Raw genomic sequence first — 27862 nt, 5'->3', positions numbered from 1 at the left:
ACTTTGTCCCTGTGCCACAGCACAGAGGCTGCCAGGTTATTTCCTATGAGTACTCGCCCCCCGAAGGACAGTAGCAGAGCGAGGCGTGCCCAAGCCATCAATTTGGCCTCAAATCCATCTCCCAGCTCGGTCCAATTGTTCTGGGCAACTTGGAGTTTCCTGAGGTAAACTCCAAAGTACGTTATGCCCTCGGCCTGCCAACCGACTCCTCCTGGGAGGAGCACTGAACGCACGGCACACTGTGGCCCCAAACATAGAGCCTAACACTTTGGCCAGTTGACCTTGGTAATAGAAGCCTTTTCGTAGACCGTTACTGCCCGGCAGTGTGCAGAGACGTCCTGCGCATCGTTGATCACAGCGCATATGTCGTCTGTGTATGTGGAGACCCTGACAACTGCATTTTCAGGACCTGGAACCTTGAACCCAGAGAGAGATTGTTTTAGTTGGTGTAAGAGTGGCTCAATGGACCAGGGTGTAGAGGAGCCCCGAGAGAGGGCATCCTTGCCTGACCCCCCTCGTCACGGGAAAAGGGCTGCTAAGCCATTGGTTTATTTTTTATGAAGCTGGATGTGCCCGTGTACAGGAGTTGTGCATGTGATGTGAAATTCTGGCCGAACCCTTAGTGGCCGTGCGCTTAGGAAGGGTGCGCTTTCGAGACGCGACGACGGTGAAGCCGTCCCATTCGCCCTCGAGTGCCGACTCTGCGCGGGCAGCTGCAGAGTCGGCGTGGTCCTGCTGCTGCTGCTGCTGCTCGGTGCGCCGCTGCAGTGGTTGGTCGTCCTGCTGCCGCTGCTTTGGCTTCTGCTGCCGCTGCCGTTGCTGCGGTTTTCGCTGCTGCTGCTGCTGCTCCGCGTGTACCGGTGCAGGCCGTGCAGCGTTCTCGTTCACCTTGGCCGGGCAGTTTTTCCATTCGTGGCCGGCACCACCACACCCAAAACACCGCGGCACGGCCGTGGAGGCGTACACGGTGTAGCCGTGACTATCAATTGTGTATTTGAGGGTCACGTCGAGGTCCGTGTTGCCATCCTTCAAAATCATAAAAGTTTGGCGGTGAAGTGACATGATGTGCGCCAGCTTCGGGTCCCTCGTCCTCAAAGGCAGCATGATGATGCGTGAGACCACCGTGCCGAAACGTTGCAGGTCTCGCTGTAGGTCGGTGCCTTTGAGGACGGGCGGCGCGCATTGAAGGGGAGAGAGAGTTGTTGAACTCAAAAGACTCGATAAACGAGTAGAATAACGGGGTACAACGTCTATGAACCCGTGCACTCTCTCCGGCTCGGCTCTGGGTGGTGAAACACCAGGCCCCTGTGCACGCCAGGTGGGGAGCCAGGTGGGGAGCCAGGAGCTCCGCCAGGACGCAGCCTCTTCCAGGAATGCACAGAGAGAGAGGACGTCTGAGTGTGAGAGGGAGTGTGTGAGTGTGAGAGTCTGTGAGACTGTGAGACTGTATGAGAGAGTGAGTGAGGCAGAGAGTGAGTGAGAGTTAGACTTTGACTTTCAAGCTGCTTTTATTTGGCCGCCAGCCGCAAGTGCGCTGGAGCCTCATTCAAGTGCATTGACAGCAGCGGCATAGTAATACTGCGCAGCGGCACACGCCGCTACGCACAACACCCACGCCGTGACACGCCATCACACGCGTCCCCACGCACACCGCAGCCGACCCGTCAAAACGGGAAGGTCGTCAGCTCGCCATCCGTGAGAGAGCAGAGGGCCTCACCAGCCCCCCACCGCGCACGGAACTCGGCGTGTCCGTCCGCATCCCCCCCGAATGCGTAGCACGCACGCTCCAGACCGAGCCTCGCCTCATCAGGCCCCGCAGCGTCGCCACTGCCGAGCAGCTGGCATCCGCCGCACCCAGCAGCTTCTTTTTGCGGGACATGTAGATTGCCAACCTGGCCTGGGCACAAGCCAGGTCGTGGTGCTTGCCCGCCAGGTACGGGACCCCATATACCAGCCAGCACTTGCAGAAGGCTTATCTCCAGTTTCCGGGAGACAGCCCCCAGGAGCCGGTACAGTGGGGGCAGCCGCGGGCAATTCAGATATTGGTGCGCCAAGTCCTCCCTGGCAGTGCAGAACGGGCACCGATCCGACGGCGCCGGGGTGACCCGGCTGAGCCAAATGGCCAGTGCAGAAGCCGCCACTGGAGGTCCCCGCAGCTCTGAGTGAGTCAGAGAGAGAGAGTGTGTCAGAGAGAGTGTCAGAGAGAGAGTGTGTGTCTGTCAGAGAGAGAGTGTGTCAGAGAGAGAGAGTGAGTTAGGGGAGTGGTGGGGCATAGTAGTTATCGCTGTGCTACCACCAACACCCAGTGATAGCAGCGATTATCTGAACAACCCGTCCTGGGCCTCCTCCCCTAGGTGGACTCAGCCTTAAATGAGGTGTAGCTGGTGTAGCGGTGTGTATTGAAAGATCACCACTGGGGGAGACAAAGGTGGTCATGGCGGGCGTGGTGCTAGCCACCCATCCCTTCTGAGTGCCACAGTGAGTGAGTGGATGGGTGAGAGCGTCGGTGAGTGAGTGAGTAAGTGGGTGAGTGCGGGTGAGTGAGCGAGTGGTTGCGTCAATAAGTGAGTGGGTGGGTGGGTGAGTGGGCTCATGGGTGGGTGAGTGAGTGCCTAAGTCGGTGAATATGTAAGTCAGTGAGTGAGTGTGCCACCATGAGTCGGCAAGTGAGTGTGTGAACGGGTGAAGTTGGTGGACGAGTGGATGAGTGAGTAGTTGCGTGGATGAGTGAATGCCTGAGCAGGTGACTGTTGATGAGTGAGTGTGCCACCGTGAGTGGGCAAGTGAGTGAGTGGGCGAGTGGGTGGGAGTGTGGATGAGTGGGTGGGAGTGTGGATGAGTGGGTGGGAGTGTGGATGAGTGGGTGGGAGTGTGGATGGAGTGGGTGGGAGTGTGGATGGAGTGGGTGGGAGTGTGGATGAGTGGGTGGGAGTGTGGATGAGTGGGTGGGAGTGTGGATGAGTGGGTGGGAGTGTGGATGAGTGGGTGGGAGTGTGGATGAGTGGGTGGGAGTGTGGATGAGTGGGTGGGAGTGTGGATGAGTGGGTGGGAGTGTGGATGAGTGGGTGGGAGTGTGGATGAGTGGGTGGGAGTGTGGATGAGTGGGTGGGAGTGTGGATGAGTGGGTGGGAGTGTGGATGAGTGGTGGGAGTGTGGATGAGTGGGTGGGAGTGTGGATGAGTGGGTGGGAGTGTGGATGAGTGGGTGGGAGTGTGGATGAGTGGGTGGGAGTGTGGATGAGTGGGTGGGAGTGTGGATGAGTGGGTGGGAGTGTGGATGAGTGGGTGGGAGTGTGGATGAGTGGGTGGGAGTGTGGATGAGTGGGTGGGAGTGTGGATGAGTGGGTGGGAGTGTGTTGGTAGGTGAACGGGTGAGTATGCCAAAGTGTCTGCGTTCATAGGCGCTGCTGCTGCGACTCACCACTAGCAGCACTTGCCCCTACAGTGCTGCTAGAGGCTCCCTGGGGGACCTTTTTATTTTATGAGTTCCCACAAGGATTAGTATCGTAAAACCTTCCTGCAAACAAAACAAAAATATCGCAAGGATACAGCAGTAGCTAGCATCAAGCTGAAGCCAGATGGTGCTTTCGCTTGCTATCGATCGTTCATGCTGGTTGGTTGTGAGAACGGTGCTCGAATTGTAAATGTTGTGGTGGTGGGTTCCCTCTCCAACAACGACCGGTTTAGTGCTGTGCTAGTATACTACACTATACACTACGCTATACGCTACACTGCGATACACTACTACTAGAGTACATTACTCTACACGACACGTGACAAGACAAACCACCTTACTTATTGGGCTGTCGGGTGGTGATGGGTTTAAATACACACCACACATTTATTTTCACGCCCTCTATTATAAACATTAAATGCTGTTATTGGTTACTTTTAAACTGTTTTAAATATTTATTTGATCGACAATAGCAACCATCCCGTGTGGGGGAGGATTTTGGATACTTTCCCAAAGGTTAATGTCCGTTTCGCTGAAGAGATACCCCAGCCGGAAAATCTCCATCTCTCTCGTTCTGTCTCAATCTGTATCTCTTTAGCTCTCTTTTTTTCTCTCTCTCTCTCTCTCGCTGCCTCACGCATGAACCGCGGTGTGGCCACATTCGTGGCAAAAGAGGATATGGTGGCGCGCATTGATGAGGCAGGGCTTGAGATCAAGGGGGGACTTTGTCCTATGCACACATTTGGCCTCCCCTGCAGTCAAGATCGTCATAGCCAATGCACCACCTTTCCTCAACAACTCTGATCTAGAACGGGATCTGAATCTTTTTTGGCAGGGCAGTCTCTCTGATTACCGTGCTACCATTGAGAGACGCATCAAGTCCTCTCCTTTCAGTGGCAAACCATCACGATAACTCGACGACAGAGACGCCAACTGAGACATTGGCCTCAAACACACGTTGGAACGGCCACATGCATACACACAGCGGGATGGGCAAAAGCCTACACATGGTGGACGGGCCACACGCCTTCACGTTGTACGGACCACACGCCTACACACGGAGGACGGGCCATGCCCTCCACAGAGGACCGGCCACACGGAGGACAGGCCATGCCTACACAGACGGGCAACATGCCTACACAAGTTGGACGGGCCACACACGGAGGACGGGCCAGACCCCTACACAGTAAGGACGAGCCAAGCATCTACACACATATGACGGGCCACACGCTTACAGATGGTGGATTGGGCCACACGCCTTCACATGGTGGACAGTCCACACGCCTACACACGGAGGACGGGCCAGACCCCTACACAGTAAGGACGAGCCAAGCATCTACACACATATGACGGGCCACACGCTTACAGATGGTGGATTGGGCCACACGCCTTCACATGGTGGACAGTCCACACGCCTACACACGGAGGACGGGCCAGACCCCTACACAGTAAGGACGAGCCAAGCATCTACACACATATGACGGGCCACACGCTTACAGATGGTGGATTGGGCCACACGCCTTCACATGGTGGACAGTCAACACGCCTACACAAGGTGGACGGGCCATGCCCTCCACACAGAGGACGGACCACGCACCTAAACACATAGGACGGGCTGACACATGGAGGAAGGGCCAGACGCCCAAACGGTGGATTGGGCCACACGCATTCACACAGACGGGCAACACACCAACAAACAAAGAACAGGCCACATGCCGACACAAGGTGGACAGGCCACACTCCTTCACACAGACGATGGGCCACACGCTTGCGTATGTTGGACGGGCCACACACGGAGGACGGGCCAGACGCCTACACAAGGTGGATTGGGCCACACACCTTCACACAGTGGAGGGGTCATGCCCTCCAAACAGAGGATGGGCCACATGCCTCCACATGGAAGACGGGCCACTCCTTCACATCGAGGATGGGCCACATGCCTCCACATGGAAGACGGGCAACACACGGAGGATGGGCCACATGCCTCCACGTGGTCGACGGGCCACTCCACATCGAGGATGGGCCACTCCTTCACAAAGAGCATGGACCACATGTCTTCACACGGAGGACGGGCCACATGGCTACACATGGTCGACGGGCCACTCCTTCACATCGAGGACGGGCCACACGCCTACACACGGAGGACGGGCCACGTGGCTACACATGTGTAGAGACGTAAATAGCGTCTCTGCGGCGTAAAAGCCCGATACTGCATGACTGCTGTGGGGAGGCGCACTTCCCTTTCATTTACCTGTCGACGGGGGCCCAAGGGGCGCTGTCACGGGTTCCGTCGGGAGAGTCGGAGGAAGGGGCGTGGCAAGAGGCCGAGTGGGGCCACGCTCGAGGAGGGGTCAAGGAAGAGGCGGAGCCATCGGGCAGTCGAGTGGGAGAACTGGCGGTGCGTGGTCACGTCGGGGGAAGCGGGAGACCGTCGGTAGTAGGGACTCGGTGGGGCAGGGATCCCCTCTCCCTTGTTGGGGTCTAGAATAGCCAGAGTGTAATTTGTAAATCCGTTTAATGGTAATAAATTGTGGTGCCTCCTACTTCAGTGTGTGCCTCGTCAGACATGCACTACACACGGATGACGGGCCAGAAGGCTAGACGGTGAACTGGCCACACACGAAGAACGGGCCACACACTGACACACGGAGGATGGGCCACATGCTTCCACATGGAGGACGGGCGACGCCCACACAAAGAGGACGGGTCACACGCCTACACGGTCGATGGGCGGCGACAAGCCTACACACGGAGGACGGGCCACACGCCTACACAGACGACAGGCCACATGCCTACACACGGAGGTTGGGCCACACGCCTACTACACAAGGTGGATTGGGACACCCCTTCACAAGGTGGACAGGCCATGCCCTCCACACAGAGGACGGGCCACATGCCTACCCATGGAGGACGGGCCACGCACTGACACAGAGGACGGGCCACATGCCTACACACGGAGGATGGCCACGCACTGACACACATAGGACGGGCCACACACAGGATGGGCCACACGCCTACACACAGTGGACTGGCCACACACGGAGGATGGGCCACACCTCCATACAGAGGACATGCCACATGCCTACACATGGAGGACAGGACACAAACCTATACACAGAGGCCGGGACACACACCTACAAACGAAGAAAGGACCACACACCTACTGTGGTGCCACAGCAACCGAGCAATTGCCGCTGGCGCAGCCATCCCCTCGCTCATCTCCACACGAACACACGCACACCCCCACTAAACACAGACACGCACCCACGTTGGGTCTCGATGGGGGGAGGGTGCCTGGCACCACGGGTTTTCATCCGAAGGGCCCATAGCAGAGATGTCCCCCAGTTTCCTGTTGCCAGGAGATTGGCTGACCCCCACCAGGCCGGATTACATGGTGCCCCCCCCTAAGATCAACTTAAAAAGTCGTAGGGACACATACAGCTTTAAAGGCTGGCCGCGTTGAAGCAGACACAACACGGGTGGTGGGGCCTCTGAGACAAATACTCTACGGGCAGTGCAAACAGTGGGGTGGGGGGAAAATCCCTGGGCGCCCTAGGAGGAGCGATTTAAGAGAGGCAGGAAATTACCGGTGAATCAGAGATGAGGAACGCAGATATGGGGACAATAGAAAGGGGGGAAAGAGAGGGGGGGAGATGACGTGATGCCCCCCCCCAACGATCGTTCAAAACTCGGCAGGTAAAGCGTTCGATTGGCCGCGCAGGAGGACATCATGTCACACGGGGATTAACGGGCTATGAGAGGATAGGAGGGGAGGGAGAGAGCAAATTTAGATCAAGAGTTCTCCTGCTACCGTCGAGAATCCCAGCTGCCCTCAGCGTCCGTGTGACCCGTGCTGCTGGGTGTAGCTGTGAACTGAGTTTATGGGTGGAATTGCCATCCATAAACTCAGCACTACTACCCATAAACTCACAGCTACCCATTGACTCAGCACTGCCCATCGACTAAGAACTGGCCAAAGACTCAGGACTGCACCATGGACTCAGCACGTCCCATTCAATAATAATGTCCACTTATTAAATCGCTTGTCACCGAGAGGTCGAGCTCAAAGCAAATAAGTTATTAACAAAGCGATTCTAAATCCTAATATGAGCTCACAGGCTCATGATTTTACCAGGCATACAATTCCTCCCCACCACGTTCCCAATAAACATGACACAATTATCGAGGGAAAAAACGTTCTTAATGGATCACTGTCACCCATAGCCTCACTGATACCCATAGACTCGCACTGCACCATAGACTCAGCACTGCCAATAGGCTCATCACTGCTGCCCATAGACTCAGCACTGCCCATACTAATATATAACCACCCAGCTCTGACATTCTGTGACTGTGATTAACGCGGCACGGATTACTTGAAGTGCGTCACGTGACTGCGAGCAAGCAGCCAACCAGAGGTGCGCCCCTCCCAAACATGTACACCCCCGGATTGGTTGAAGTGCATCACGTGACTGCAAGCAAGAGACGGGTGAGTAAGAGTGAGGCAGAGCCGCGCTCTCTCCACTGCTGCCCTGAGGCAGAGCCGTGCTCCGTCCACTGCTGCCCTAAGGGACCCCCGTGCTCTCCATTGCTGGCTTTAGGGAGAGCCACGCTGTCTCCACTGCTGCCCTGAGGGAGTGCCGTGCTCTGTCCACTGCTGCCCTGAGGGAGAGCCACGCTATCTCCACTGCTGCTGTGAGGGAACCAGACGCGCTCTCTCCGCTGCTGCCCTGAGGGAGAGCCGCGCTCTCTCCACTGCTGCCCTGAGGCAGAGTCGTGCTCCGTCCGCTGCTGCCCTGAGGGAGTGCCGCGCTCCCTCCACTGCTGTGGTTGTTCGGAGTCGCCAAAGGCTGTGGTTGTTCGGAGACACCACAGGCGCCCCCGCACAACAACATAGTATAATCATAATGAACGTTTAGCAAGCGCGTTTCACCCAGAGGTCGAGCTAAACGCAAATAAGTAAATAAATAAGCGAATCTAAAAACTAATATGAGCACGCAGGCTCATGATTTTACCAAGGATACAATTCTCCCCCCCTACCACACTCCCAAAATACATCACACAAGTATCAAGGGGATAAAAGCTATCTTAATGGAGCACTGCCACCCATAGACTCAGCAATGTCACCCATAGACTCACTGCCCATAGACTTAGCGCTGCTACCAATAGACTCAACAATGCTACACAGACTCAGCATTGCCACCCATAGACTCAGCATTGCAACCCAACACATTCCTGCGGAAGGAGCTGGTAGGAACGTTGGGTTGCTCGGTCAATGGCCAGGGTCAACGGCAGCGTGGTGTATTCCGAAAATATGCCCAACTGTGAGGGCGGGCACAAGCCGGCGTGAGTAGGTTAAATGTTGAGTTTTATAAGGGCACCACGGGGTGACCAGCCCCTCCCCACCCAGCCCCACCCCTCCCACCCCCACCCAGCCCCTCCCCACCTTCTCCACCCTCTCCACCCAGCCCCTCCCCACCCTCTCCACCCAGCCCCTCCCCACCCTCTCCACCCAGCCCCTCCCCACCCAGCCCCTCCCTCCACGACGGACGGACGGACACAATAATCCCCTGTGGGCTGGTGTAACCAGGAGGTTCCTACCAGTATAAACTCACAGCTCCCCATAGATGCAGCACTGCCCATCGACTAAGAACTGGCCATAGTCTCAGCACTGTACAGATTCAGGACTCCACCGTAAACCCAGCCAACACTACCTGTTCTGCCTCACGGCAGGTGTTTTGCCTCACGGCAGATGTGGGGGTGTGTGTAAACAGGAATTTCCTGTTTTGAGGTTGAGTTTCGTCACGTGACCAGGAAGTTACAATTTGACAGCCTATCAACCACCCGACAGGGATGTCAGCCATTACACAGTACAAAATGGTGGTACAAATCGCGTCCCAGTGAAGACAGCTGCATCTGTTCATTGTGGGACTTTATAAATCATTGTAAGTTCGTTTATGTTCTTATAATACTGGGAATGCCGTTATAATGCTGTAAATGCCCTTATAATGCTGTTAAATTTTTATGATAAATACGAGGCCTTGTTAACAACGAAGCCTGCAACTTGCCTTATTGTAAATGTTACTTGTAATTGAATAAGTCGAGTCATACTCGTACCCATGTAACCTTATTGCGATCTTGAGAGCAAGGATGATGAAATATCTCATCCACAGTTCAGTATTATGTGTAGTGCTGTAAATTTGGGCTGCAGCATGGTTGATCACACGAAGTGCCCTTACTTAACACAGTAGCTTATACTCTTTTATAGCTATTCAGTACTAATGTAGGTGCCTGGTCCATCCAGGATCTATTGTTGAGTTTCATGTTATCTAAGACATGTTATGATGCTGTAGTATTCATTGTATTGATATTACCAAGTATTAACAGATGCTGTATTTGTGCTGTGTTTTTCCATCAGTTTTACCTCATTCAATTCATTAAATACGTTTGGAGTCGGATGTTCACCCTGGCTCTGAATGTTTATTGGATGCGAGGTTATCTGCTTGGATAGTCGTGCAACGCAGCGCATAGCGAGGCTGAGACAGTAAAAAGACATTCTTCTTGAAGCTCCCAACCAGCCAGCTCCTTCTTGGAGCTCTCAAGCAGTCAGCCCTGCAGCAAGCAAGGAGCTCTCAGGCAAACAGCCCTGCAGCAAGAAAGGAGCCCTCAAGTAGTCAGCCCTGAAACAAGCAACCAGCTCTGCAACGAGTCTACATTAAAATTGTGTTGCAAGCATCGCAGCATGGAAAGCCACAATTCAGCAGGGAGAGATGCTGAAGAAAGTGATTTAAGCAATCCAGTGCCTCCCATCCTGCCTCAAGAGGACCAAGAGAGTTCAAGGCCACAAAGAGAGGTCCGGCTGGCACAGCGGGCCTTGGAAAGCTATGATGCTGAGAAGCAGGACCTTGATGCCAGGATACAAAGGGCATGGGACCAGGTTGAAGCAGATATATCTGAAGCTCAAAACGCCCCATACACAGTGGCCTCAATTCAGCGGGTAATAAAGCAAGTGAAGGTGAGCAGTTCAAGCTACAAGCTGCTGGCAAATAAATACATTTCCCTCCTGATGAAGGTGGAAACAGACGAGGGCATCGAGGGAGTGTGCATGCAAGAGCACTTCCTTGAACTGCTCTGTGGAGGGCTTAAGAGAGACACGATCTCAGCACTCTGTCTCATCTAAGTCCACCACAAGATCTAAAGGCTCAGCACACTCACAGATATCATCTACTAATATGGCAGCAACTCAGGTATGTGCAGCAGCAGAAGCAGCAAACGTCCCAACCAACACTACCCATGGGTGAATGAATGAGTGATTGTGTTGGCGAGTGAGTCGGTGTTTGTGTTAGTGAATGAATGAGTGAGTAGGTGGGCGAGTAAGAGAGTGGGTGAGTGGGTGAATGAGTGAGTGGGCGAGTGAGTGAGTTTGTGGATGGGTGAATGAGTGAGGGAGTGGGTGGGTGGGAAATCGGTTGAGTGGGGGAGTGGGTGAATGAGTGATCGAGTGGGTGGGCAAGTAAGTGAGTGCTTGAGTGGGTGAGTTAATGAATGAGTGGGTTGGCGAGTGGGTGGGTGAGTGAGTATATAAGTGAGTGAGCGGGTGAGCGAGTGAGTGTGTCAGTGGGTGAATAGTGAGTTGGTGAACGAGTGGGTGAGTGAGTGAGTGAATGAGTAGGTGGGCCAATGAGTGAGTATGTTAGTGGGTTGGTGAATGAGTGGGTGGGTGTCTGAATGAGTGAGTGGGTGTGTGAGTAGGTGGGCGAGTGAGTGAATGGGTGGGTGTGTTATTGAGTGTGTGGGTGAATGAGTGATTGAATAGGTGTGCGAGTGGGTGAGTGGGTGATTGTGTGAGTGGATGAGTGAGTGGGTGAACGAATGATTGAATCGGTGGGTGGATGGGTTGGTGAATCAGTGAGTGTGTAGGCGAGTGAGTATGTGGGTTATTGAGTGTGATGATGGGTGAATAAGTGAGTGAATCTATGGGCGATTGAGTCGGTGAATGAGTGGGTGGTTGGCTGAATGAATGAGTGAGTGAATGAGTGAGTGGGTGGATGGGTGTTTGAATCAGTAATTGAGTGTGTTTTGGCGAGTGAGTGAGTGGTTGTTTGATTGTGTTGGTTTGTTGAATGAGTGATTCGGTGGGGGAGTGTGTGGGTGAATGGGTGAGTGAGTGGGCGTGTGAGTGAGTGAGTGGGCTAGTGAGCGAGTGTGTGGATGGGTGAATGAGTGATTGAGTGGGTGTGCAAATGATTGAGTGCGTGATTGGGTGAATGATTGCTCGAGTGGGTGGGCAAGTGAGTGAGTGGTTGAGTGGGTGAATTAATTAATGAGTGGGTGGGCGAGTGTGGTTGAGTGAGTGAGTGGGTGAGTATGTTTGTTGGTAAATGAGTGAGTGGGTGACTGTGTGAGTGGGTGATTGGGAGAATCAGTGAGTGATTGGGTGGGCCGCTCATACATCAATGACCCCTGGGGGGAGGGGTTTGAGGGGTTTTAACAAGCGATTGAAGTTTAATCGGTCCTTGGTTTAACGTACGCCTTTGTAAAATACACTTTGAACGGACTATTCCGGAACAATTTTATCAATCCATCACGCAGGTCCAAAGAGTAAAAAGATTTTGCCAACGCGTTGTCTACTTGACGAGCAAATGCAAGGTTAGGGCTTCATTCATGCCACGTCTGGTGCCGTCGCTAAAGCCGACTGACTAACGAAGTGGGTGAGTGGATGAGTCAGTGTGTGAGTAGATGAGTGGGTGGATGAGTGGGTGGATGGGTGAGGTAGTTAGTGAGTGAGTGGGTGAGTCAGTGAGTGGGTGGATGACTGAGAAAGTAGGTATGTGAGTGAATAGGTGAGTGAGTTAGTGAATGGGTATGTCAGTGGGTGAGTCAGTGAGTGAATGAGTGAATGAGTAAGTTGGTGGATGAGTTACTGAGTGAGTTGGTGGATGAGTGAGGGAGTTTGTCAGCTTGTAGGTGAGTAAGTTAGTGAATGAGTGGGTGGGTTAGTCATTGAGCAAGTCAGTGAGTGGGTGAATGGGCAGGTGAGTGAATGTGGCTGGATGAGTCAGTGAGTGTGTGGGTGCATGAGTGAGGGAGTGGGTGAGTGAGTGGGTGGGTGAGTCAGTGAGAGGGTGGGTGAGTGAGTCAGTGAGTGGGGGAGTTGGTTGGTGAGTGAATGAGAGAGTAGGCTGGATGAGTCAGTGAATGAGTCAGTGAGTGGGTGAATGGGTGGATAAATGAATGAATGCGTGGGCGAATCATTGGTTGGGTGAGTCAGGGAGTGAATGGGTGAATGAGTTGGAGAGTGAGTGGGTGGGTGGGAGGGTGAGTGGGTTCGTGGGTGAGTGTGTGGGTGAGTCGGTGGGTGAGTGAGCGGCTGGGTGAGTGGTGAAGAAGGGTAGATGAGTGAGAGAGTATAAGTCAGTGAGTGTGGTTGGACGAGTGAGTTGGAGAGCGAGTGTGTGGGTGAATGAGTGGGTAAGTGGGTGGGTGCATGAGTGAGTGAGTGGGTGAGTGAATCAGTGATTGGCAGAGTGAGTGGGTGAGTGGATCCTCATTAAAGCCAACTGTTCTTAAAATCGCTAAAATGTTTGATTGCGAAAGTAACTTTACAATACATATGCATTAGTAATTGGGGTCATTGTAAATCAACAAGACATCGACTTCGGACTGCTGATTTTGGAGTTTGTTGGTGAATGGGTGGATGAGTGAGTGAGTGGGTGGATGACTGACTGAGTGGGTGGGTGAGTGGGAGGGTGAGTGTGTTGGTGGGTGGATGATTGAGTGGATGAGTGAGTGAGTGAGTGGGTGAGTGAATCAGTGAGTGGCATAGTGAATGGGTGAGTGGATCCTCATTAAAGCCGACTGTTATTGAAGTCGCTAAAATATTTGTGCGACGGTAACTTTACAATGCCTATACATTTGTAATTGGGGACAACTTCTTGTAAATCAATAAGACATCCACTTCTGACTTATGATTTTAGAGTGCGTGGGTGAGTGGGTGGATGAGTGAGTGAGTGGATGACTGACTGAGTGAGTGGATGAGTGTGTTGTTGGGTGGATGAGTGAGTGAGTGGGTGGATGAGTGAGTGAATGAATGGGTGATTTAGTGAGTAGGTGATTTAGTGAGTGGGTGAGTGGGTGAATGGGTGGATGAGTGGCTTAGTGGGTGAGTAGGTGGTGACTGGATGATTGAGTGAGTGGGTGGATGAGTGAGTTGGTCAGTGGTTGAGTGAGTTGGTGAGTGGGTAGGTGAATTGTGAGTGAGTGGGTGAGTGGGTGAATGAGTGAGTGGGCGAGTGAGTGAGTTTGTGGATGGGTGAATGAGTGAGGGAGTGGGTGGGTGGGAAATCGGTTGAGTGGGGGAGTGGGTGAATGAGTGATCGAGTGGGTGGGCAAGTAAGTGAGTGCTTGAGTGGGTGAGTTAATGAATGAGTGGGTTGGCGAGTGGGTGGGTGAGTGAGTATATAAGTGAGTGAGCGGGTGAGCGAGTGAGTGTGTCAGTGGGTGAATAGTGAGTTGGTGAACGAGTGGGTGAGTGAGTGAGTGAATGAGTAGGTGGGCCAATGAGTGAGTATGTTAGTGGGTTGGTGAATGAGTGGGTGGGTGTCTGAATGAGTGAGTGGGTGGGTGTCTGAATGAGTGAGTGGGTGTGTGAGTAGGTGGGCGAGTGAGTGAATGGGTGGGTGTGTTATTGAGTGTGTGGGTGAATGAGTGATTGAATAGGTGTGCGAGTGGGTGAGTGGGTGATTGTGTGAGTGGATGAGTGAGTGGGTGAACGAATGATTGAATCGGTGGGTGGATGGGTTGGTGAATCAGTGAGTGTGTAGGCGAGTGAGTATGTGGGTTATTGAGTGTGATGATGGGTGAATAAGTGAGTGAATCTATGGGCGATTGAGTCGGTGAATGAGTGGGTGGTTGGCTGAATGAATGAGTGAGTGAATGAGTGAGTGGGTGGATGGGTGTTTGAATCAGTAATTGAGTGTGTTTTGGCGAGTGAGTGAGTGGTTGTTTGATTGTGTTGGTTTGTTGAATGAGTGATTCGGTGGGGGAGTGTGTGGGTGAATGGGTGAGTGAGTGGGCGTGTGAGTGAGTGAGTGGGCTAGTGAGCGAGTGTGTGGATGGGTGAATGAGTGATTGAGTGGGTGTGCAAATGATTGAGTGCGTGATTGGGTGAATGATTGCTCGAGTGGGTGGGCAAGTGAGTGAGTGGTTGAGTGGGTGAATTAATTAATGAGTGGGTGGGCGAGTGTGGTTGAGTGAGTGAGTGGGTGAGTATGTTTGTTGGTAAATGAGTGAGTGGGTGACTGTGTGAGTGGGTGATTGGGAGAATCAGTGAGTGATTGGGTGGGCCGCTCATACATCAATGACCCCTGGGGGGAGGGGTTTGAGGGGTTTTAACAAGCGATTGAAGTTTAATCGGTCCTTGGTTTAACGTACGCCTTTGTAAAATACACTTTGAACGGACTATTCCGGAACAATTTTATCAATTCATCACGCAGGTCCAAAGAGTAAAAAGATTTTGCCAACGCGTTGTCTACTTGACGAGCAAATGCAAGGTTAGGGCTTCATTCATGCCACGTCTGGTGCCGTCGCTAAAGCCGACTGACTAACGAAGTGGGTGAGTGGATGAGTCAGTGTGTGAGTAGATGAGTGGGTGGATGAGTGGGTGGATGCGTGAGGTAGTTAGTGAGTGAGTGGGTGAGTCAGTGAGTGGGTGGATGACTGAGAAAGTAGGTCTGTGAGTGAGTAGGTGAGTGAGTTAGTGAATGGGTGGGTCAGTGGGTGAGTCAGTGAGTGAATGAGTGAATGAGTAAGTTGGTGGATGAGTTACTGAGTGAGTTGGTGGATGAGTGAGGGAGTTTGTCAGCTTGTAGGTGAGTAAGTTAGTGAATGAGTGGGTGGGTTAGTCATTGAGCAAGTCAGTGAGTGGGTGAATGGGCAGGTGAGTGAATGTGGCTGGATGAGTCAGTGAGTGTGTGGGTGCATGAGTGAGGGAGTGGGTGAGTGAGTGGGTGGGTGAGTCAGTGAGAGGGTGGGTGAGTGAGTCAGTGAGTGGGGGAGTTGGTTGGTGAGTGAATGAGAGAGTAGGCTGGATGAGTCAGTGAATGAGTCAGTGAGTGGGTGAATGGGTGGATAAATGAGTGAATGCGTGGGCGAATCATTGGTTGGGTGAGTCAGGGAGTGAATGGGTGAATGAGTTGGAGAGTGAGTGGGTGGGTGGGAGGGTGAGTGGGTTGGTGGGTGAGTGTGTGGGTGAGTCGGTGGGTGAGTGAGCGGCTGGGTGAGTGGTGAAGAAGGGTAGATGAGTGAGAGAGTATAAGTCAGTGAGTGTGGTTGGACGAGTGAGTTGGAGAGCGAGTGTGTGGGTGAATGAGTGGGTAAGTGGGTGGGTGCATGAGTGAGTGAGTGGGTGAGTGAATCAGTGATTGGCAGAGTGAGTGGGTGAGTGGATCCTCATTAAAGCCGACTGTTCTTAAAATCGCTAAAATGTTTGATTGCGAAAGTAACTTTACAATACATATGCATTAGTAATTGGGGTCATTGTAAATCAACAAGACATCGACTTCGGACTGCTGATTTTGGAGTTTGTTGGTGAATGGGTGGATGAGTGAGCGAGTGGGTGGATGAGTGAGTGAGTGGGTGGATGACTGACTGAGTGGGTGGGTGAGTGGGAGGGTGAGTGTGTTGGTGGGTGGATGATTGAGTGGATGAGTGAGTGAGTGGGTGAGTGAATCAGTGAGTGGCATAGTGAATGGGTGAGTGGATCCTCATTAAAGCCGACTGTTATTGAAGTCGCTAAAATATTTGTGCGACGGTAACTTTACAATGCCTATACATTTGTAATTGGGGACAACTTCTTGTAAATCAATAAGACATCCACTTCTGACTTATGATTTTAGAGTGCGTGGGTGAGTGGGTGGATGAGTGAGTGAGTGGATGACTGACTGAGTGAGTGGATGAGTGTGTTGTTGGGTGGATGAGTGAGTGAGTGGGTGGATGAGTGAGTGAATGAATGGGTGATTTAGTGAGTAGGTGATTTAGTGAGTGGGTGAGTGGGTGAATGGGTGGATGAGTGGCTTAGTGGGTGAGTAGGTGGTGACTGGATGATTGAGTGAGTGGGTGGATGAGTGAGTTGGTGAGTGGTTGAGTGAGTTGGTGAGTGGGTAGGTGAATTGTGAGTGAGTGGGTGAGTGGGTGAATGGGTGGATTAGTGGGTGGATGGGTGAGTGAGTGGGTTATCTCCCCCATGCACCCGTACACCACCACACAAAAACGAACACGGAGGCATTATTTGTTTCTTTCGGTTAAGTCACGTCTAAAGATAAAATAATAAATTAAATTAAATAATAGAATACGACGTTTCGATTGCAACACAAGCAATCATCATCAGGTATAATGAAATAGCGACATAAAATCTAACCAGAAAACTATAGACAGACATATTAGCATACAGATATCACCAAGATACATAGCGAGAGCAACACAGGTAACAGAGAGGGGTGATCGTCTCTGTGTGGTGGCCTTAAATAGACAGAGGGGGGGGGCGGAGGCAGAGAGAGGGAGGAGGGTTAGAGAAAAAAATTAGCATATCAATGAGTGGTCAACAGACGTGGTGCTGCGAATGCGATGGCACGGCAAGCAAGCCTGAAAATCAGAAGGACACACTAAAATTAAATAACCTAGTAAAATATCGAAATGTAATGTAATACAACACAGAGGGTCGGTCAACACACAATTAACGCATAGCCTGATTGATTACGTATTTCAAAGATTGCTAAGTTAGAATTTAAGTGTGAACAATCTAAAGAGAGGACACAGGCAGAGAAAACAAGTCGCCAGAGAGAGAGAAAAAAGATAAGCTTAAAACTTCCCCGTAGAAGTGGTTCAATCTCTGCCTCCGCCCCCCCCCCTCTGTCTATTTAAGGCCACCACACAGAGACGATCACCCCTCTCTGTTACCTGTGTTGCTCTCGCTATGTATCTTGGTGATATCTGTCTGCTAATATGTCTGTCTATAGTTTTCTGGTTAGATTTTATGTCGCTATTTCATTATACCTGATGATGATTGCTTGTGTTGCAATCGAAACGTCGTATTCTATTATTTAATTTAATTTATTATTTTATCTTTAGACGTGACTTAACCGAAAGAAACAAATAATAATTCCTGCAGTCACGAAAGTTCTAAAAATAAGATTGAACCACTTCTACGGGGAAGTTTTAAGCTTATCTTTTTTCTCTCTCTCTGGCGACTTGTTTTCTCTGCCTGTGTCCTCTCTTTAGATTGTTCACACTTAAATTCTAACTTAGCAATCTTTGAAATACGTAATCAATCAGGCTATGCGTTAATTGTGTGTTGACCGACCCTCTGTGTTGTATTACATTACATTTCGATATTTTACTAGGTTATTTAATTTTAGTGTGTCCTTCTCCTGATTTTCAGGCTTGCTTGCCGTGCCATCGCATTCGCAGCACCACGTCTGTTGACCACTCATTGATATGCTAATTTTTTTCTCTAACCCTCCTCCCTCTCTCTGCCTCCGCCCCCCTCTGTCTATTTAAGGCCACCACACAGAGACGATCACCCCTCTCTGTTACCTGTGTTGCTCTCGCTATGTATCTTGGTGATATCTGTCTGCTAATATGTCTGTCTATAGTTTTCTGGTTAGATTTTATGTCGCTATTTCATTATACCTGATGATGATTGCTTGTGTTGCAATCGAAACGTCGTATTCTATTATTTAATTTAATTTATTATTTTATCTTTAGACGTGACTTAACCGAAAGAAACAAATAATAATTCCTGCAGTCACGAAAGTTCTAAAATTAAGATTGATCCACTTCTACGGGGAAGTTTTAAGCTTATCTTTTTTCTCTCTCTCTGGCGACTTGTTTTCTCTGCCTGTGTCCTCTCTTTAGATTGTTCACACTTAAATTCTAACTTAGCAATCTTTGAAATACGTAATCAATCAGGCTATGCGTTAATTGTGTGTTGACCGACCCTCTGTGTTGTATTACATTACATTTCGATATTTTACTAGGTTATTTAATTTTAGTGTGTCCTCCTGATTTTCAGGCTTGCTTGCCGTGCCATCGCATTCGCAGCACCACGTCTGTTGACCACTCATTGATATGCTAATTTTTTTCTCTAACCCTCCTCCCTCTCTCTGCCTCCGCCCCCTCTGTCTATTTAAGGCCACCACACAGAGACGATCACCCCTCTCTGTTACCTGTGTTGCTCTCGCTATGTATCTTGGTGATATCTGTCTGCTAATATGTCTGTCTATAGTTTTCTGGTTAGATTTTATGTCGCTATTTCATTATACCTGATGATGATTGCTTGTGTTGCAATTGAAACGTCGTATTCTATTATTTAATTTAATTTATTATTTTATCTTTAGACGTGACTTAACCGAAAGAAACAAATAATAATTCCTGCAGTCACGAAAGTTCTAAAAATAAGATTGAACCACTTCTACGGGGAAGTTTTAAGCTTATCTTTTTTCTCTCTCTCTGGCGACTTGTTTTCTCTGCCTGTGTCCTCTCTTTAGATTGTTCACACTTAAATTCTAACTTAGCAATCTTTGAAATACGTAATCAATCAGGCTATGCGTTAATTGTGTGTTGACCGACCCTCTGTGTTGTATTACATTACATTTCGATATTTTACTAGGTTATTTAATTTTAGTGTGTCCTTCTCCTGATTTTCAGGCTTGCTTGCCGTGCCATCGCATTCGCAGCACCACGTCTGTTGACCACTCATTGATATGCTAATTTTTTTCTCTAACCCTCCTCCCTCTCTCTGCCTCCGCCCCCCTCTGTCTATTTAAGGCCACCACACAGAGACGATCACCCCTCTCTGTTACCTGTGTTGATCTCGCTATGTATCTTGGTGATATCTGTCTGCTAATATGTCTGTCTATAGTTTTCTGGTTAGATTTTATGTCGCTATTTCATTATACCTGATGATGATTGCTTGTGTTGCAATCGAAACGTCGTATTCTATTATTTAATTTAATTTATTATTTTATCTTTAGACGTGACTTAACCGAAAGAAACAAATAATAATTCCTGCAGTCACGAAAGTTCTAAAATTAAGATTGAACACGGAGGCGTGCACGCGCGCGTCCCTGCGGGCGCGTTTTCCCCACACAAAGTTGGCGCTGGCCAAAAGGAACGGCGGCGGTATGACTATGCACGCACCCCTCCTGGTCGTTAAGCCCTAATCCGCGTGCCCGCAATGCTAATGTAAACCAAAAATAAACGGCGGCTGTATGAATATATATATATAGGTGCGTGCTTCCCCAACGGCCAGCGCTACGGCCCCCGGAGGACCCGGCAGCGTAATGCAAACAGGCAAACTCGCTGCGTAAAGCGCGCTGTGGAAACTCGCTGCACGTGAGCGCTTACCACCGCCGAGGTTATCCAGCACATGCCCAGCGCTGATCAACAGAAACGGCGGCGGTATGAATATGCACACCTACCCCCCGGATGGATAAGCCTTAATCCGCTGGGACAGGGCAATGGGCGCGCCTCACCGTTAACGCATTTCTATCGTGTAAACGCGCTGCGTAAAGCGCGCTGTGTAAACACGCACGCGAGCGCAAGCATGCGCAAACGACGGCGGCTTGTGTGGTTCAAGACACACGCCTCACGCTCAAATCACTCGCACCACCCCCACGCTGCAGCCCTGCGCTCGCACTCACGCCTGGGACCCCGATGCTGTTAGTGGCTTGAAGAGGCAGGACGGCAGGCAGGGAGTGAGTCGTGATGGCCCGGAGGTTGTAGACAACTGACTCAATCGTCCCGGGGCTCCCACCTTTTTTCTCTAAACTTTAAAGGCCTTAGGGGGGGGGGGGGGGGGGGCGTCGTCTCGTGCAGCCAATCACGTGCCTACCTTTCGATTTACAACTGATGCCCCGCCCGCACCTGGAGCGTCCATTACGCCTCCACCCATCGTTTTCTTAGTTCGTGTCTTCATTTTTTTGCTCTTTTCCGCCCCTTACCCATTGTTCTCCCGTGCCCAGTAGTTTGAGCCTTCGGTTTTGCTCTTTACGCCTAATATTCTACCCTCCGTCCTCCCCCAAATGTTGTGAGTAACTCATTGCGGTTGGCCCAGGGAACCTCTTCTTTTGTCGCCCATACAATTTTAAGCCAATTTAGGGGCACCGCAGTGTAGCCTGTCCTGTGGGGGTCGGCCAATCTCCTGGCACCGGGAAACCGTGGGACTCTCCTCCTAGGGGCCCTTCGGATTAAAACCCGATGTGCAAGGCAACCCCCGCCAGGACACTACTACGTGGGTGCGCTGCGTGCGGGTGGCGTGTTTAGTGCGGGGGCCAGGAGGGAGTCGCGGCGCTTGCAGAGTTGCTCCGCGGTCGTGGCACCACACGTGTGTATGTGTCTGTATATGTCTGTATGTACATGTGTATGTGTCTATATGTACTTGTGTATGTGGATGTTTGGGTCTATATGTACGTGTGTATGTGTCTATATGTACGTGTGTATGTGGATGTTTGGGTCTGTATGCACGTGTGTATGTGTCTATATGTACGTGTGTATGTGGATGTTTGGGTCTGTATGTACGTGTGTATGTCTCTATATGTAGGTGTGTATGTGGATGTTTGGGTCTGTATGTACGTGTGTATGTGTCTGTATGTACGTGTGTATGCATGTGTATGTGTCTGTATGTACGTGTGCGTGTGTATACGTACATGTGTGTGTATGTGTCTGTATATATGTACGTGTGTGCATGTGTCTGCATGTACGCGTGTGTATGTATGTATGTACGTGTGTCTGGCGAGCGGTAATGTAGCAGTTAGCGCTACGCTGCGATATGAACCAGGCGACCCGAGTTCGATTCCTGCTCACGGCCAAGCCCCAGTGATGATTATATGAACCGGTCCTGGGCCTCCCATAGGTCGACTCAGCCTCAAATAATGATCTGGTGCGGTGCGTAAAAACATCGCTGCTGGAGAGACAAAGGCGGTTGGGAGTGGTGTTGGCCACCCACCCCCTCGTGTGCCGTTCTGGCCTTCATAGGTGCTCGCTAACAGCACTTGCCAAAACAGTCTGCTAAGGCTATACGGGGGATCTTTGTCTTTGATGCGTGTCTGTACGCGAGTGTGTGTATGTATCTGTATGGATGTGCATGTACGTGTGTATGTATCTGTATGCATGTACATGTATGTGTGTACATTTTGTACCGGGGTATTTGTTGTGTGAGCCTCCGATCTCTATTGGTTATCGATGGGTTTCTTTCTTTCCCTTAAGTGATCTTTGGACGAGAGCTATTGTCAGGGCAATGGACATCAAGATCAAGATATTTGTTCTCCTCGCTCTGGTGGTAATCGTCATGGTGTATTTTTCCAGCAACCTCAAGGTACGATTCAAGGTTTTTATTTATTTATTACAAAGCCTTACCGTGCACATTTCATGCTGGTGTAATAAAAGACTTTGTCAGGCACTGCTGGTCTCCGTTGGTCTTTTATTTAGTTTCCTCTTTGCACCCCGCTGGTCCTGACCGCGGACCAGCGTCTCCTCGCGTGCGCCCCGCACGCGCTCCCTCGTCGGCTCCCTCTCGCACCCCGCTGGTCCTGACAGCGGACCAGCGTCTCCTCGCGCGCGCCCACGCGCGCTCCTCCGACAGCTCCTCCACTCCCTCTCGCACCCCGCTAGTCCTGACAGTGGACCAGCGTCTCCTCGCGCGCGCCCCACGCACACTCCTCCATCAGCTCCTCCACTCCCCCACTCCGCATACCGCTGGCCGACGGTGTGCCGAAGCCCCATCAGCCATGTGGCTGATGGCGCGGCGGCCACCCAACGTGGTCCCCCTTCTTCACTCCAACAACTGACCCCGATCCCTTCTGGGCTCCCCCCTATATCTTGTTTCCAAAGTGATCCTGATTCCTCCCCTTCTGGATCATCAGATACAGCCTTCCCATACTGCCCTGCTGGCTCCACCCCCATTCACCTCACTTCCAATTGGACCCGAGGTGAACGGCAGCCCCTCCCGCATGCCCCCCATACTGGGCTCCGCCCCCCAATACCCCGGGCCATGTGATTGGGCCAGAGCCCAGCAGCAAACCCCATTTACGCTCGCATTACATGACCTCCCCCCCCCCCCCCACGATGTAAAAGACCAACCGTCCCGGCTGAAACAGGATAAAATAATGCGAGCGATGGCAACACATTCAGGAATCACAACCGACACAACGGAGAGCACAAAAACGATGAACACAATCAACGAAAGGGAAGGGATTAGGATCCGGTACGGAACACCGGCCCGTCCTCCGTGCAACAAGCAAGAAAGAATTAAGGAATGGAAGGCAATGCACAACAACGGTAACCGACACACAATAATGGCAGACGCGCTTAAATCAGGAATGCGGTGTCTTAGAGCGTGTCCGTGTTGCTGGTCCATCCGCCTGGCTCAAGTCCAACTTCAGAGAACAACTGGTAGAGCAGGAGTGACGAACAGGTGCTCCACTCCCCCTTCAAGTCCACATCCGGTTAGCACAACCGGTGATACCCAGCGTGGCAGGCGCCGAAGATCTGTGACGAGAAGGAGAACCCAACCCCCTGAGGCAAAGCATGACGAAACGCACATCAGGTCGATCCCTATATCCAGCAAGAAGTCGCACCTGGGGGATGCCCCAGTATCTACATTTTAAATAAAAAATATAATTTGCACGTGACAACAACATTTTTCCTGCTCTTGCCCATCAGCAGTCCTCCCTTGAGGACCAGCACAGACATCTCACGTACACAGCATCTACCCACTGTCACTCTCAACACAGCCCCCGGCCGCACACCCTCGCGTGGAGAGAGCAACGCTCCCCAGCAGCAACATTTAACTTGCCTTCGCCCTAACCGTGGTCGTCCAACCACAGCAACGTCCACTGGCCATCCACTCGACCAGTGCAATTTCGGGGACGAGACAATGGCACATCGCAACGACTCAGCCACGCTCCATCCCATACTATCCCATCACCAATAGACACACCCCAGCATCGTATAGTCTGATGCTTTACAGACAAGGGAAGGTTCATCCCTTGGCAAGGCCAGACCCCATCGACCCCCCATGGGGCAATGTTCCCTAGCCAATATCTTGACGATATGGAGTCGCACTCCCCAACATGCATTCTGAACAACTGAGGCTTACTATCACCAATAGGCTGAACCCGCTATCCAGCATGTGTCCTCACTGCCGTCCTAGCAATCACCCTGAACCCGTCGCATCCCGCTAACCTAGGCCATATTCCATTCGCTTGAGCGGAACAAGTCCGTGGCCATTCCCGCTGGAGGACCCGCAAGGGGAATCCCTGCCCCATGCTAGCCAGGTCTCACTGTTCGCTGCAACGTAACGGAACCCCTACTCCTGAATTCCGTGAGCCTCCGGCCCACCAGGTTAAACAGTCTGTGTGTTAGGGCCGGGTGTGTATCATCACAACTCGCCCGGGGGCTGCGGCGAGCAGAGGACGGCAGGGTGTTGACTTGAGACGCCTCGAAGAACTCGGACGGTGAGCGCAGCGTCCTCTTGCGACTGCTCCGGTGTCTCGCACATGAGCCAGGGCGGGAGTGCTCCCGCCCAGGCAGCAGCAGCAATGGCAGCTTCCCCCATGGCTCTGGCGCTCTCTCGTTGAAGGTGGTGAAGCAGCATCGGCGTCCTCTCCTTGCGGCTCCTTCCCGCAAAACAGCTGCATCAGCAGCAGGATGCACACCACGCGGCGCCTCCAAGATGGCAGAGACCGGCCGCCTCTCCGCCGCGATGTTCAAGATGGCGGCGGCCTACCACGTGGCCGCTGGAGGACGTGTGCTGGTGGCCGTCTTTCCAGCACGCCTGATGTCCTCCACTGGTGCGGAAGAAACACCAGCCATGGTTGCAATAATCGGGACCACGGAGCCCGGGGTCAGCCGGTTCTGGGTTGCCGCCTCTTCGTCGTCGGAAGACGTAACAAGTGGGTTACGCTTTTTTAAGTGCTCGGCCATCTTCCTTGATGTCATTTTGCCTTGAAAAAGTCCACTTCTGACTCCAGTGTAATAAAAGACTTCGTCAAGCACTGCTGGTCTCCGTTGGTCTTTTATTTCGTTTCCTCTTTGCACCCCGCTGGTCCTGACCGCGGACTAGCGTCTCCTCGCGCGCGCCCCGAACGCGCTCCCTCGTCGGCTCCCTCCTCGCACCCCGCTGGTCCTAACAGTGGACCAGCGTCTTCTCGCGCGCGCCCACGCGCACTCCTCCGACAGCTCCTCCGCTCCCTCTCGCACCCCGCTAGTCCTGACAGCGGACCAGCGTCTCCTCGCGCGCACCCCGCGCACGCTCCTCCGTCAGCCCTCCGCTCCCCACTCCGCATACCGCTGGCCGACGGTGTGCCGAAGCCCCATCAGCCACGTGGCTGATGGCGCGGCGGCCACCCAACGTGGTCCCACTTCTTCACTCGAACAACTGACCCCGATCCCTTCCGGGCTCCCCCCTATATCCTGTTTTTCACGTGATCCTGACTCCTCCCCTTCCGGATCATCAGATCCGGCCTTTCCATACTGCCCTGCTGGCTCCACCCCCATTCACTTCGCTTCCAATTGTACCCGAGGTGAACGGCGGCCCCTCCCACACGCCCCCCATACTGGGCTCGGCCCTCCAATACCCCGGGCCGTGTGATTGGGCCAGAGCCCAGCAGCAAACCCCATTTACGCTCACATTACACTGGTACACGTGAAGAAAGAATCTGGCCCTGCTATTTGTCCACAGGGTATAAGGTCTTTATGTCATGGCACTGGTCCACACCTATGTCCTCTTTGTACTCTTCGCCTTCTCTAGTTTGACACTGCTGGTGAGACTATGCCCTAAAGAAGGCTGTTGTCTCGTGTGTAGGCCAATAAGTTTCAAAGACAATGCATAAAGTTGTTACATGATTATGAAAGACTTATAGACTACATAAGTGAAGTGGATTCAACTGAGTCGCAGACGTACACTTTGGAGGCAACACATTTATTAATATCAACACTCGGGGTAACTACCCCTTAACATGACAACAATCTATGGTGGTGGACCACCAGGCTAACTGCATGGTAACTAGCTACAACGGACCGGACCACAGCTTGGGTACAGGTCCACGTGTTGAACGTAGATTCTTCTGGATGAACAACAGCAGCTGGTCCCTCTGGGGGACCCGGCTTTTATCCTCTGCGGCGTGGCTGGCTCCGCCCCTGGCCATGACCACCTTCGAGAATCCTCGAGCAGGACCTCAGACCTGACACGTGACCACCCCTAGCCCCCACCTGGGGGCCCTGTGTAGACTTTACCGGTCACGTGTCCTTTGGGGTCAACCAGAGTGCCATGGTCCTTAGTAACCCCATTCCCATGGCCGGCACTCTCACACCCTATCCTGTAGGGGTCGGCACTGCACGCAGAGCGTGGTGCTATCCAAGGCTGTCAGTCAGAGCTCTCCGAGCCCCTCCAGGGCCGATACTGCACCCACATGTGAGTGGTGCCGGCGATGTCAATACACCACACGTCGTGCCTCTCTCGGGCCGGAATTCCACAGTAACATCCGCAATATCACTACATAAGTAATAGTATATTATTCTCGTATACTGACACTGGTGGTGAGATTAGGCCCTAAAGAAGACTGCTGTCTTTGGTGTACGCCAACAGTTTCAAAGACAATGCCATATATGATCAGAGCCACTTTGTTTGCATGTTTACCACAAGTACTGTGTGTGGTTAATGCAATAACTTAATTCCTTACAAAAGTTTTATATTTGGTGTTTGAACATCTTAACACAACTCCTGTATAGGTATTCGTGTAGTGCGGGTGTGTTCGTTTGCAAGAAGGTGCGGGTGTTCGTAGTCTCAAACAGTGTTAGTTATATTGCCAGAAAGGGTTAAACCTATTCTTATATGTTGATACTGGCTAGAGATGTCCCATGATGTAGCTGCTCACTCCGAGCTCTCAATGTCCTGATAGTGGCATTGTCTTTGTGCTGTTCGCCTTTTGGCGTCCTCTGGTCTAACACTGTTTGAGACTAGGCTATAAGGAAAGCTGTCTCTGGTATGAACCAATCAGTTTCAAAGAATGCATATACTACCAAAGCATTTTTTTGCATATTCCTTGCAAAAGGTTTCAGTTTGGTGTTTTAATATCTTAACACCTGTTTATTTGCCAGAAAGGGTAAAACCTATTTTTATAACATGATATTTATTATTGTTGTTCGTTTTTTTTACAAGCCGTAATTGTGGAACGCTTTGTCTGCCGGCCCGAGTAGCCCTTGAAAGTCAAATTCTTATCTCAGTGGTCTCTGGTCGGGATATACGCCTACTCTGATTATCATGCGTCCGAACACCAGACCTGAAATTGGGGAGGAATTTTGCAAGAATAGGGGGTGGGGGGATGTGGAGGGGGTGCTATTTTGCTATTGCTTTTCCAAATTATTTGACGTAAAAAAACATCTTCTATTGCAGATGTTGTTAAAGATTGACGAGGGCATGCCCGTGGTCTACTCCTGTCATGCAAATTTATACGAGATGATGTTTAAAAATAAACCGAAGGTCATTGCTCGCCCAATCGCGGACATGACCTTCGTCTCATCAGCCTCCAACAGCATTGCCAGGGTTATGAATGGCAACAGGACGCGACGGCTCAGCGTGGGTGACACGCTGCTCGTCGAAGTCAAGATGCGAGACTTTGCCAGGCGTCCCAAGCACCATGGCGGGGACTTCCTGCTCACCAGGCTCTCAAACGTGCGGCTCGGCGCGGCCGCCTCCGGCACGGTGACCGATCACGGCGATGGCACATACCTCGTGGCCTTCCGCATCTCATGGCCAGGCGAGAGCCACGCCGAGGTGGTGCTCGTCCACTCGAGCAAGGCGGTCGCGGCGCTGGAGAGGGTGCGCGAGGCCGTGCCTGACAAGATCGGTTTCTGGGGCTCGTTTGTGTCCGGCCGACGCGAGGAGCGGTCTGCCTGCCACGTGTCCCTGAACGCGACGGCAGGTGGCAGGCTCTGCGACTTCGGCGACGCAGAGCGCGGCGAGGCGTGGCGGTGCGCGAGGCCGAGGGGGATGCCCTGCAGTGCCCTCCGGGGCTACGTGTCGTACACCAAGTACGCGCGCATGTTCACGAGTGAGGAGTGCCAGCTCTTCTCGAGGTGAGCGAGAGACTTCGGTTCTCGAGAACATCTGGTGGCCACCCTTCGTGAAACCCGCTACGAACAAGAGTTGACTTGTTATGGCTACTCGGCAAACTCACTTCATCCAGTCGTTTTTCTTCCCCCATGCCGGGGGGGGAGACTTTTCTCACGACGCAGAAACGCGTCGTCCATTACAACGCAGGATGCATGCACATTTAGAGAGCGGGTTCTGTGCGCAGTCGACGACGAGCTACAGTAATGTCCCAGAATGTATATACAGGGTGCTTCAAAA

The 27862-nt window shown here is 52.0% G+C and overlaps 1 protein-coding gene and 1 pseudogene across 1 annotated transcript in view; both read left to right on the top strand.

The window, feature by feature from the left end:
* Positions 1–27862, top strand: part of LOC144943396 (indian hedgehog protein-like) — a 120354-nt pseudogene that overhangs the window by 38456 nt on the left and 54036 nt on the right.
* The window catches only part of LOC144943551 (NXPE family member 4-like), a 30935-nt gene continuing 24658 nt past the window's right edge, over positions 21586–27862 (top strand). The window contains 3 exon segments of the mRNA XM_078871124.1: positions 21586–21657; positions 21659–21826; positions 26906–27588. Of these exon segments, the coding sequence (XP_078727250.1) occupies positions 21586–21657; positions 21659–21826; positions 26906–27588 (923 nt within the window).

The sequence above is a fragment of the Lampetra fluviatilis genome, chromosome 31 (assembly GCF_964198595.1).
Source record: "Lampetra fluviatilis chromosome 31, kcLamFluv1.1, whole genome shotgun sequence".
NCBI classification, from domain to species: Eukaryota; Metazoa; Chordata; class Hyperoartia; order Petromyzontiformes; family Petromyzontidae; genus Lampetra; species Lampetra fluviatilis.
This window is presented reverse-complemented; position numbering and strand designations above follow the sequence as displayed.